The 12,559-nt window shown below is 38.8% G+C and overlaps 1 protein-coding gene across 1 annotated transcript in view; it reads right to left on the bottom strand.

The window, feature by feature from the left end:
* TNN (tenascin N) overlaps positions 1–12,559 on the bottom strand; it is an 88,847-nt gene that overhangs the window by 70,588 nt on the left and 5,700 nt on the right. Inside the window, exon 2 of the mRNA XM_003340111.4 lies at positions 108–561. Within this exon, the coding sequence (XP_003340159.3) occupies positions 108–519 (412 nt within the window). The 5' untranslated portion in view covers positions 520–561. The remainder of the gene's footprint in view (positions 1–107; positions 562–12,559) is intronic.

Here is a 12,559-nt window from a genome sequence, read left to right as displayed (position 1 = left end):
GCCACAGTACCTAAGAGGACCCAAAAGCAAGGACTAGGAATGTCACAGTCATCATGAACCACAGCCTCCACTGGAACCATCTATCAGAAGACAAGTTGTATACTCACCTGGAGCTCCCTGGCAGCACTGCTGGGTACCACACTTGTCTTTCATCTCTGCCATCTCTTCCTCCAGCTTCTTCACTCGAGCCAAAAGGTCCTGGATGCTGCCTGACATTTCACAGTCGCCCTTTGGGGTCTGAAGGCGAATATTGTGCCGGAAAATGATGTTCTGTTCTTCATTAGCCTCCCCAGGGAGAAGCAGCCTTCCCCCATCATCACTGAGTGGTTGAGGGTCAGCCTCCACCTGGATCAAGGAGGACTTTGGTACATCGATCTTGTAGGTGTGACTAAACATAACCTGCTGCTCACGATTGCTGCAGATGAGAGGGTCAGGGGTTGCTGGAGCTGATTCTGCCTGTAGTATGAACCAGAGCAGGAACCCCAAAGGGAAATAAAATATATGGCTGAAACCCATCATGGGCTTCCTTGAAGCTGAGGGGAGTGGATTCTTCCCAGAGGCCTGTATCCAGAGGAGGAAATAAAAAAGAATCAAAGGACAATCGAGAAGTAGCATCAGAGGCCACTGTGTTCAGTCCCATGCCCCACCACGACTGAGATTTTTACAGATGAGGAAACTGAGGACCAAAGAAGTCAATTGATTTGCCCACAGCTACACAGTCAGTTAAATGGCAAATCTAGAACTCAAACTTAGATCAAACCCTCCCCTCCCCAAATCCAAAACCTTTCACCAAGCCAGTTCTCATTCATGGATTCAAGAATTTCCATGAAGTTCATAGGATACATTGGGCCACTGTCTGCTGATCGCTTCCCAGAGCAGGATGTTGAGCCTAGACATCAACTGTTTGCATCCATTGCCATCATGAGACTCATAGCCCTGGGATGCTGGTGACCTAGACATTTTTAATTATTTATTTTTTTGCTTATATGTTACATTAAAATACACAGTTGATTCCTATCTCCTTTCTCCTTCCCCCATTAGAAAAGGCAGCATTTGACAAAAGATACATGAATATGTAAGACGTACTTATTTCTATTTATCAGTTCTTTCTCTGGAGGAGGAAAAACACAACTCATTTTTCAAAAAATGTTTCTGTTGCTGCATGTAATGTTCTCTTGCTACTACTCAATTCACTCTTCATAATTTCATGTAGGTCTTTCCATGTGTCCCAAAATTAACCTCTTTGTCATTTCTCATGATGCAGTAGTATTCCATCACAACCATGTGCCATAGCTTGTTTATCCATTCCCCAATTAATGGGTATCCCTTCAATGTCCAGTTCTTTGTCACCACAACAAGACCTGCTATGGGTGTTTTAGAACATAGAAATTCTTTTCTTTTTTCCCTACCCCCCCCCATCCTATTTGCTATAATTTTAGATTACTATCAAATTGAAATGGATCAGAACTAGTCTACAAATGACATGTAACTTAAGAAGTATTTAAAAAAATGCCCAACTAGATTTTAAATTTTACTCTTGTACTGACCTAGCAATAGTGCTGAAAAGTCTGCCTGATTCTTTACAAACTACAAATTAATATGCCAGTCTCTCAAAAGTAAAATTCTGCAACTAACCTGGAATTCCTGAAGAATTTTGGAGGATGCAAATTAATAAATCAACAAACAAGCATTTATCAAGCATTTACTATGTGCAAGGCACTGTACTAATTGCTAGAGATACAAAGAAAAGGAAAAATATTGCCTGCCTTCAAGGAGCTTCCATTCTAATGGGAGAAACAGCATGTATATGTATAGATATAAATAAATAGACATATCCATACATAGAAGATCTATACAAAGTAGATATAAGGTAACCATAGGGGAGAAAATACTAGCAACTGGGGGTTGTGGGAAGGGGGAGGAAAGGGTTCTTATAGTAAATAGTACTTGAGCTGAGTTGAAGAAAACCAGGAATTAAGCAGAGGCAAGGACAGAATGTATTGCAGACATGGGGAATAGCCAATGCAAAGGCATGAAGATAGGAAATGGAGCATTGTTTATGGTAAACAGCAAGTTCATCAGTATGACTGGATTGTTGAGGGCATGGAGGAAAGTAATGTTTAAGAAACCCATTAAGATAAAAAGGGATTAAGATGTAAAGACCTTCAAATAAAAAAGGGGGGGGTGGTAGGGGAGGTGTTCTATTTGATCCTAGAGGACATAAGAAACCACTGGAGTTTATTTAGTGAGAGGAGAGTGACACAGTCACATATGTAATTTAGAAAAGTCACTTCAGCAGCTATGTGGAGAGATTAGAGTGGGAAGAGATTTGAGACAGAAAAATACCTTAAGGGGCTATGGCAATTGTCCAGGCAAGAAGTGATGAGGGCTTGAGCTAGGATGTTGGTTATGTGGGTGGAGAGAAGGAAATGTATATGAGAGATGTCATGGAAATAGGAATAACAAGATTTGACAACTATTCACAACTGTGGATTGAGTAAGAATGAAGATTTAAGAATAACCCTTGAGTCTGCCATCCTGGATAACTAGGAGGAGTTATTGCCCTCAACAGTGACAGGAAATATAAGAAGCAAAGGGGATTGGAGAAGTGGAGGGGAGAAGATAATGAGTTCTGTTTTGGAAATGGTGAGCTGGACATAATTATGCATCCAGTTAAAATTATCCAGTAAATAAAGATACAAAACTAAAGCTAATGAGAGAGACTAGGGCCAGAAATATAGATTTGGGAGTTATTTGCATAGGGATAATTGAATCCATGGGACCTAATGAGATCACCAAGTGATAGAGTATAGATAGAAAACATAGCTCAGGATAGAGTCTTGCAGCCTAACCCACAGATAAAGGGCACAGTAGATAAAGAAGCAAGTCAGGAGAGCAAGAAGAAGCAGTCAGACAGAAAGGAGTAGAACCAAGAAAACAGAATCACAAAAACCTAGATACTAATGATTATCAAAAAGGAGAACATGGTCAGTAGACTGCTGAGAGGTCAAGAAGGTTGAAGACTGAGAGAAGGCCATTTGATTTAGAGATCTTAGCCACTTTGGAGAGAACAATCAGAGTCAAAAGTAAGATATCAGAGGATTTTGGAGAGAATGGATGAAATAGAAGCAGTAGGTATAAATGACTTTTTCAAAGAGTTTAATTGAGAAAGGGAGGATAGATATAGTGATAGCTAATAGGCATGGCTCAAATCTAGCCCAGACACTTCCCAGCTATGTAACCCTGAGTAAATCACTTAATCCCCATTGCCTGGTCCTAACCATTCTTCTGCCTTGGAACCAATACAGTATTGATTCTAAGATGGAATGTAAGTGTTTAAACAAAGAATGAGAGAAATAAGGGAATATTTATGGGCAGCAGAGAAAAAGAAACAGTGGATAGGAAGGGATTAAAGATTAGAGAAAGAGTAAAGGACAATAATGAGGGTAATCTCTTGTTAAAGATAGAAGGAAAGGGATCAAAGATCTATGTACAGGAGGTAGTTTTGATTAGGAGAAAGATCACCTCCTCATAAGAGACGTAAACGACGGAGGAGATAATGGGAGATGATGTCAAGGTGCTATGAGATGAAAAAGGAACAATTCATGACAGATGACCTTGAAGTTTTTACTGAAGGATAAAATGAGATTCTCACTTGAGGAGGGGAGGGGAAGAAAGAAGGAGATTGTGCATTGTGGTAAGCTTGAAGGGAACAGAAAAGATTTGGAACAATGACTAGGATGAGAATCAATTAGGGTCCTGCCACAGTAATGACTCCTTTGAGGTTAGATAACATAAACTTGTAGTAGATCATACTCCGGTTCTGTTCGGTTCCATTCCACAGTGCATGAGTAGGAGCTAGGGAGTAATTAAGAGCTGGGTTTTGGCAAAGCATGAGCAGTGTAAGGACAAGAGAACAAGGCATTAAAGAGTAGAAAACTGAATAGAGTTGAAACAGTTTATCAAAGGGGTTGTGATTGGGAAGGAAAGAGTATAATCATAGTGGGGCAGATGATTCAGAAAAGTTCTGAGGAGTAAAGAGTTTAGAGATCATGCTGAGGATGAAGGCTTGGGATTAATAAGAAAAAGGAGGGATCAAATGATAAAACATTATGATCAAGAGATATGAGAAGACCTTTACAGAGGTGTGTCTACATATGGCTGAGATGGAATAGAGGAATAGTCATGAAAGTTGAATAGATTGAGGAATTGGGAATTTAGGGATATCAATATGTATGTGGAAGTCCTTTTATATGAAGTAAGGAATTGAACTGGATAGAGAAACTGTGAGCCAGGCACTCAACTTATTGGGAGAGGAAAGAGACATCAATTGAAGATTAGCTGAGAAAATTATGATATATGAATATACTAGAATATTATTGTGCTGTAAGGAAAAATGAAAGGGATGGATTCAAAGAAGAATGAGGAAATTTGTATGAACTGACACAGTAAATTAAGTATAACTAGGAAAATGATTTATGCAAAATAACCATAATATTGTAAAGGTAAATAATTTTAAAGAACTTAAGAATTCTGATCAATTTAGGGACCATTCACATCTCTAGAGGTCCAGTGATAAATCATGTGTCCTACCTCCTAACAAAGAGGTAATGGATGGACTAAGTAATGCAGAATAAATCATATTTTTTTTTGACGTGGCATGGTCAAAGTGCACATTTGTTTTACTTAATTGCTAGAAGAGAGGATATTTATTTTGTTTGTTGGACAGAGGAAGAGTTCCCAACATTTGCACTCCTTTTTGTTGGCCTTCCTTGGTCTTTCCAATTTATCCCAATCGTTTATTGCCAGCATGTTTTCATCAAGTAAGCACCTACTGAGTGCCACTTTCAAAAATTCTTCTTTCTGGTAAAAAACAAAGCAGTAAAAGTTAACTCCTCCTCTCTCTCTATCCTTTTCATCTCACTAATTCTCTGAGACACAAATCGAGTGCAGATGACTTTCTAAAGAAGTTTTGAATCAATGCAACATAGCCCACAGACTCTTGCCATAAACCACAGGAGGACTGCCCAAAACCTTCCCTTACAATGTTTGTTTTTAGAGACTGGAAGATGAGAACCCCCAGAAACCCTAGCATTAGCCCCCAGTGTTACTTGTCATTCCTAGTTGTAACATGATGTCCTTGCTAATTACAGTCCCAAAGATTCCACACATCATTCTCAAATTTTCCTGGGCAGGCTGATTGCTTCAAAGAAATCAGGGGGCATGGGGGCATCTTTTCAGCCTAGCACTTCTGTCAAGTGCATAAAAGAAAAAAAAAGGGGTTCTTCTGAATTTTTCACTCTACACACAGAAGGAAAGAGTTGTTGTTTTTAAATGTAGGGAAGGGAGTGACCTCACCAAATTTCTCAGCATAGACAGATGTTGGTTGGTGAGAGAAAGGGGAAAGATGGAGAAGGAAATGGAAATTAATGGCATAAAGCAGTACCACTAACGGATGAAGAAAATTTTCCTAATGTTGAAGACTATTAAAATGAGGAATAGTTTCCCAGGAAATGTAATAGAAAACCCATAGAAATGTGTTGTAAAACTTGACTGCCAGGTTCCCAGGCAACAAAGAAGATGATATCCAGTAAGTCTTTTCCATCCATGATTTCTCTAGTTCTGCACAGCATAGCACTGAAGGGATATGAGATGCTATGAACATTAAGACTTAGAACACAAGCTGGTCTCCATTTTCTACTAGAGAGAAGATCTGGAATTCAATTTTTCTTATCAGCAACTAAATGAGATCACCCTTTTCTCTGTCAATTCCCCAGAGACAGACTTAGTCTAGGTTAGTGTATATGTGTTGATCAATGGTTTTTTTTAATAAGGTGAATGTTTTCTTTCCTGTTGAATTTAAAAGAAATAGGATTTTCTTTTGAAAGTGAGGAACTCAAGGCATTTTGTGAGTTCTCTATTAGAATTTTCAAGGCAGCATAGTATAGTGGCTAGACCACCAGTCTTTCCTGACCACCAGTCAGGAAAATCTAGGTTCAAATTCTATCTTTGGTACTTACTAGGTATATGGTCAAGGGAGAATTGCCTGAGTATCCTCATTTATAAAATAAAAATAACACTACCCAGTGTTTCCATGGGGCTTAAATGAGATCATCTAAATAAATGTCAATTATTGTTATATTAGTCAATTAATAAATACTATTGTTACTTCCCCTGACATTGCTAATTTCAGTCTCATTGAAAGACAAACTACAGCTCAATTGAAACTTTTTTTCCTGACAAAGAACTGGACTTGTTAACATGAGAAGTTATAGAATTCCTTTTCCTGGAGAACACGGGAGAGTCTTAAATTGTTCAACTAATGAATCAAACTAAAGAAACTGCTATGTAGGAGTGGTTTAGTCCAAGGTTATTTATCTATAGCCTGTGAAGTTTAAAAAATATATTTTGATAATTGTATTTCACTATAATTGGCTTCCTTTATAATCCTATTTATTTTATTTCATGTTCTCAATAACATTATTCTAAAAGGGGTCAGTATGCTTCACAAGACTATCAAATGGGTCTGTGTCACCAAAACAAACAAACAAAGGTTAAGAAAACCTTCTTTAGCTAAAGTTCTGACTGGGACAGAGGGATGATAGGTCACTCCTCTCCAAATCAATCATAGGATGATTTACTTTCAATCCAAATTCTTTAAAAAGAAACTGGCACCCTGGGATGGGGATGAATACTACTGCTGCCCTGAACTAAGAGCTGAAACCAATTTCTAGCTACTGCTATGGATATTTATGTTAAATGACAGGGTTTTCTTCCTCCTCCCTTCTTTCCTCACCCCAACATTACCATTAACCACAAATTGATATAAATGAGGGTACTCTTTCTGGTTTTAGTACTCTATTATCTAGGATTTCCAAAAGAGTCACTTAGGAATATATAACTAATGTTCTAAATATTTGGACAGACACCAATGCAACATACATCATCTCAGTCTCTCCTCCTACTGAGCTGATGCTAGAAAAGCTACTTCCCCAATCCAGGTCTCAGTATCCTCATCTGTGAAGTAGGTGTGTTAATCTAATTCAGTCCTCTATGCCAACCCACAAGAATGTCAGAAGAATTGCCCAATTATTGGTTTTAAACAATAGTAGAAAATCAGGTTTCGAATACTGCTCAGTATACCCAAGATGTGTTTCTAGATTCAACAAAAACTAAAGGCATTTGCTCTAAAGGGTTGGGAAAATTGATTTTGATGCTTTAATTTTCAAGAAAGATTCTGATGGATGCAGAGACAGACATGCTCATGATAACTGGTAGGAGAGCAAAAAGACATAATCCTGACATTTTAAGGAGACAAGCAGACCAGTGGCAGGATCTTGGCTCTCTTTTTGACAAATCCTTTTCCACTCTCCTCCCCCAACACACAGACTTTCCTTTTGCAATTTCTTCATCTGAGGGATCTAAAAGACCTTAACAAACAAGTTGTTATTCTTTCCCAGCAAAAAGAAATATGACAATTTAGAAAACTTCCCAGAGTTACTGCCACAGGGGTCAAGAGGCAGACTTCCTGACCAAGGTAGAACTCTATCAAAGAGTGACCCAAAATTTAACCCAGAGGCAGAGCCAGCTAAGTGTCTAGTGTCCTAGCACCATGGGAATGTGTCTATCATGTTTTATTATGGAAGCCTGGCCCTGCTCCCACATCACTACAAGACACTGGGTCAAGCTGCTCCCTCTGGGAAAAAGACTAAGCAGATGGGACCTCAGCACAAAGAGGCCACTTCCTTTCCCTCTGGGCTCATTCTGATTGTTTCTCTGCAATTTGGTCCCATTGATCCAATTTAGGTGACTTTGCAATGGCCTTTGGCTCAAAGCAATGAGGTGTTGACCTGCATTTAGATGGGAAAACCACTCAGCATGTATTGACTTTACCTCAGTGTCAAATCCATCACCTAGTGCTGTTTATTTTTATAAATGTTACCATGGCAATTGTAGAAATCCTGTGGTCAAAGCCAAATGAAGATCAAATCCTGCTGACCTAAAATGAGATGAATATCTCTGAAAGGGTCCCTGAATGGGGTTCACTGACTGAAACCATTTTTCTGGATAATCCAGGCCAGTCTTCTCCTTTCATTTTAACAGGCAGAAAAGGTTGTTGGGGGCTAATTAGAATTATCAAGATAGGGATAGCTAGGTGGCTCAGTGGATAGAAAACCAGCCCAGAAGCAAGAAGTCCTGGGTTCAAATGTAACTTCAGACACTTCCTAGTTGTGTGACCTTGTGTTAACTCAAATTGCCTAGTCCTTACTGATCTTCTGCCTCAGAATCTATACTTAATATTGATCCTAAGATATAAGGTAAGGGTTTAAAAAGAAAAAGAATTTTCAGGATAATTGAAATTGTGACATCCTATCCAGTCACATTCCACAATTGTATGTCAGTAGCATGTTTTTGTTGATCATGTGAGGAACCAGAAAATAACCAGGGCTTGAGAGATAGCATGTTAAAAAAGAGCAATGTGGTAGAGAGAAAAGTCTACTAGCTAAAAGGAATTAATGGAGTCCAAATGCAGACTGAAGCATGCCATTTTTCACTTTATTTCCTTTAGGATTTTTTATATAAGCAATATGTGTCTTCTTTTACAACTTGATGACCATGGAAATGACTATGGAAATATATATTGCATTATAGCACATGTATAACCTATATCATATTACCTGCTATCTTGGGGAAGGAAGAGGAGAGGGAGGGAGAGAACATGGATTGAAAAATGTCAGAAAATTATTATTAAAAATTGTCTTGATAGGCAAGAAACAAAAGAAAGAAGTGAGGGAGGGAAGAAAGGAAGGAAGGAAGGAAGGAAAGAAGGAAGGAAGGAAGGAACGAACGAACGAACGAACGAACTAACGAAGGAATGAAGGAGGAAAAAGTACTAGCTTCAGAGTCAAGAAATCCAGTATTGAATTCGGGCTCCAACATCTATTTGTGTGACCATCTACAAATCCCATATCTTCTATGATTTCCCACTATGGGGATAATAATCCTTGCCATTACCCACCTCATAGGGTTTTTATACAGAAAGTACTTTTCAAAATTCTGTAACAGTTGTTATGATTACTATGTGCTCAGAGAAAGTTGATACTCAGAGGATACTTAAAGGCTCAGAGAAAAGAGCAACATGACCGAGTGTAACCTCTGGAATTTATCTTCTTTCCACATTTCTTCATCTTTCAAGTGGGGATTGTAGGATTTATATCGAAGCGGACCTTAGAGTTCGTTTAGTCTAGCCCTATCATTTTACAGGAGAGTAGAACTTTAAGAGATTCTCTCAACCTCAGTTTCCTCATTTGCAAAATGGGAAATGATAATAACACTTAACTCACAGGGCTGTTGTGTGATTCAAATGAGATAACATATATAAAGCACTTTGCAAAGCTTAAAGCACTATTTAAATGCAGGCTATAACCAGGATAGGGCAAGTGGGATTTTATCCCAAGTATCCATCCACCTAGCAATGTGGCACTGGCACTCCCTTACACCACTCACCCCACTTCCATACACATATTGTAAACCTCAAAATTTCTTAGACTTATAAATGTTGGAAATTTCACCATTGGGAAATTTCATACTTGAAAAATTCCCTATTGATAGTGGGTCTTGGCTATTGGAATGTGAACCCCATTGGCATGAGAGTTTCCTCCTCTTCCCTTCTTAAGATTACTTTAGGACAGAAACCTTTTGCTGAACAATGGAAAGGACTTTGACCTATGCTTAAGCATAGAACAGGAATTTCTTTGAGTCATGATTGATTTTAGAATTGATACAATGGAGATACTTGGAATCAATCTCCACCCTACTCAGTCCTAACAGGATTGAGTAAGGGCTGCAGCATAGATCAAAATTTAATTATTCCAATCTCTACCCTACTCAGGTTAACAGGATTTAGAAAGGGCTGTAGCAAAGGATCAAAGATTTAATTATTTGAAAATATGACCTTCAACAGACATGTGCAAAGCCAGAGACCTCTGGGCGGTCCTGGGTTAAGCTAGAGCCTCCATTGGCACAGGGAAATTGATGAACAGTGATTGGTAGATGGGAGAACTGAGGGGAGGGAACTTGGATGGTTTCCTTAAAGATAGGGGGGTCTGAAGACTCGAGAGGGTTGAGGAGTTTGTCGGAGTGGTTGCGGTGTGCTCTGAGAAGCTTGCGCTGAAGGAAGCTGAAGGTGGGGGCCCCGGAGACTGTTTCTCCATTTTTGGTCACGTGAGTAATAGGGACTGATCTCCTTTCATTGCCCCAGCTATCTAAGGGCTTGGGCCTTTTGGCCCAGCCTAAACAGAAGGGGTATTTAAGCCCTATTCCCTTCTCTCTTCTTTCTCTCTCCCTCTATCTCTCTATCTCTCATTCCTTTCTTCCTCCTGTTTGTAATTAAAACTCCATAAAAGGTTGATGGCTGACTTGAGTTTTCATTAAGGAATTACATAGCTGAATTCCTTGGCGACCTTAAATTAATATATATCAGTCTTTTAAAAGTGATTTCCTTGTCACAATATAATATACCCAGTGAAGAAAAGATCTGAGAGAAGACATGAATACACTATAAATGAACCTGTTTGTCTTAGGTCAGGTCAGCAAGTAACTACTGGTCCTTCCTGGTTACATCTATGCAAAAGGATTCAGCGTTATCCCTTTCAGACAGAAATAGTGGTAATAGAAGTGAGATCAACTCCACTCCCATGGGGTTCCCTGGACCAACCATGCACAGAATATCTAGAAGCTAGTTGATAAGAATAAATCTGACATTACTTTCAAAATGTCCTTTTGTCTGTGCTTCCTTCTGAACTTCTATCTGTGCACTTATGCATTTTAAAATTTGTCTCTGTTGCCCTCTTTTTGGCAGAGGAGAAAAGCATCACTATTGCTAATTCTCCTTTGTTAGGTGATACATTGGATAGAGTACCAGGTCTGGAGTCAGGAAGACCTGAGTTCAAATCTGACCTTAACCACTTACTAGTTATGTGACCCTGGGCAAATCACTTAAATCTGCCTCAATTTCCTCATCTGTCAAATGAGCTAGAGAAAGAAATAGCAAATCACTCCAGTATGTTTAATGGTGGTATGAAGAACTGGGACTGGGACAACAAAAAAATCTCCCTCCTGAGCTTCAGTCCTGCTTCACCAATTGTTGGACATCTCCATGTGGACATTCCATAGGCATCTTAAATCCAACATATTTTAAACATTAATCATTATTTCCCCCCCCCAAATCTAAACTTTCCTATATCCTTTGGCTCAGTGGATAGAACAATGGACCCAGAGTCAGGAAGACCCAAGTTTAAATCCTGCCTTATATATTTATTATCTGTATGACCTTGAGCAAACTATTTTATTTATGTTTGCATCAGTTTCTTCATATGTCAAGTAGGGATAAGAATAGCACATCCCTCCCAGAGTTATGGTGAAGATTAAATGAGATACTACTTGTAAAGTGTTTAGCGTAGTGTCTGGCACAAAGTAGGTATTATTATTATGTTATTATTATTAGAATCATTATTCTTTCATTCACCCAAGTTCCTAACTTTGGCATCATCTTCTCTTCTTCCTCCCTTATCCCCTATATAAAATGAGTTTACAAATCTTACTAATTCGGCATCTACAACATATCTCACATCTCTCCTTTCCTCTTGGTTCCTCTTATGAGGAACAATCTAGTCTAGAACTTTATCAGTATTCATGTAGTTGTTCACAACTGCCTCCTAATTAGGAGACTTCCAGATTTTTAGTCTTCCCCTTTTGTGATTCAGCCTCCACACAGCTGCTAAAATGATCTCCCTATAAAAACACCGAGGAAAAGCAACTGCTTGAGTACAGGGGATGAGGGGACATGTCTGAGGAGAGACTCTAAATGAACACTCTAATGCAAATACCAACAACATGGAAATGGGTTCGAAACAAGAACACATGTGATACCCAGTAGAATCACACGTTGGCTATGGGAGAGGTGGGGGGGGGGAGGAAAAGAAAATTATCTTTGTTCCTAATGAATAATGCTTGGAAATGATCAAATAAAATATTGTTTAAAAAATAAAATAAAATAATAATAAAATAAAATTATCTCCCTAGCACAAATTTAGTTGTGTCCCTCCTCTGCTCAAAAACCTTCTCTGGTTCCATTTTGCCTCTAGTATAAAATAAAACTACTCTGCTTCTCATTTAAAACCCTTCACAATCTGGCTCCATTCTAACTTTCCAGACTAATTTCACATTACTCACTTCATGAACTCTTCCTTCCAGGGGAACTGATCTATTTGCAGTTCCCTGAACTTGGACTTTTGTCTCTCTTGTGCCTTTGCCCCCATAGACCCCAGTTACCAGAATGAACTCCTTGACCATTACCTTCAAAGCTAAGTTCATTTACCACCTCCTACCTTTCTTGATCTCTTTAGTTACTAGTGTTTTCTTCCTCAAATTATCATGCCTCCTGTAGAATGCAAGCTCCTAGAGGATAGAGACTGCTTTTTGTCTTGTCTTTGGATTACCAGGATCCTTCATATTGAAATTGCATCTTGTTATGGTCCCCACAATCGTTGCATTAATT

The sequence above is a fragment of the Monodelphis domestica genome, chromosome 2 (assembly GCF_027887165.1).
Source record: "Monodelphis domestica isolate mMonDom1 chromosome 2, mMonDom1.pri, whole genome shotgun sequence".
In the NCBI taxonomy this organism is placed as follows: Eukaryota; Metazoa; Chordata; class Mammalia; order Didelphimorphia; family Didelphidae; genus Monodelphis; species Monodelphis domestica.
Note: the sequence above shows the minus strand (reverse complement) of the source record. Positions and strands in the feature narration are given on the sequence as shown.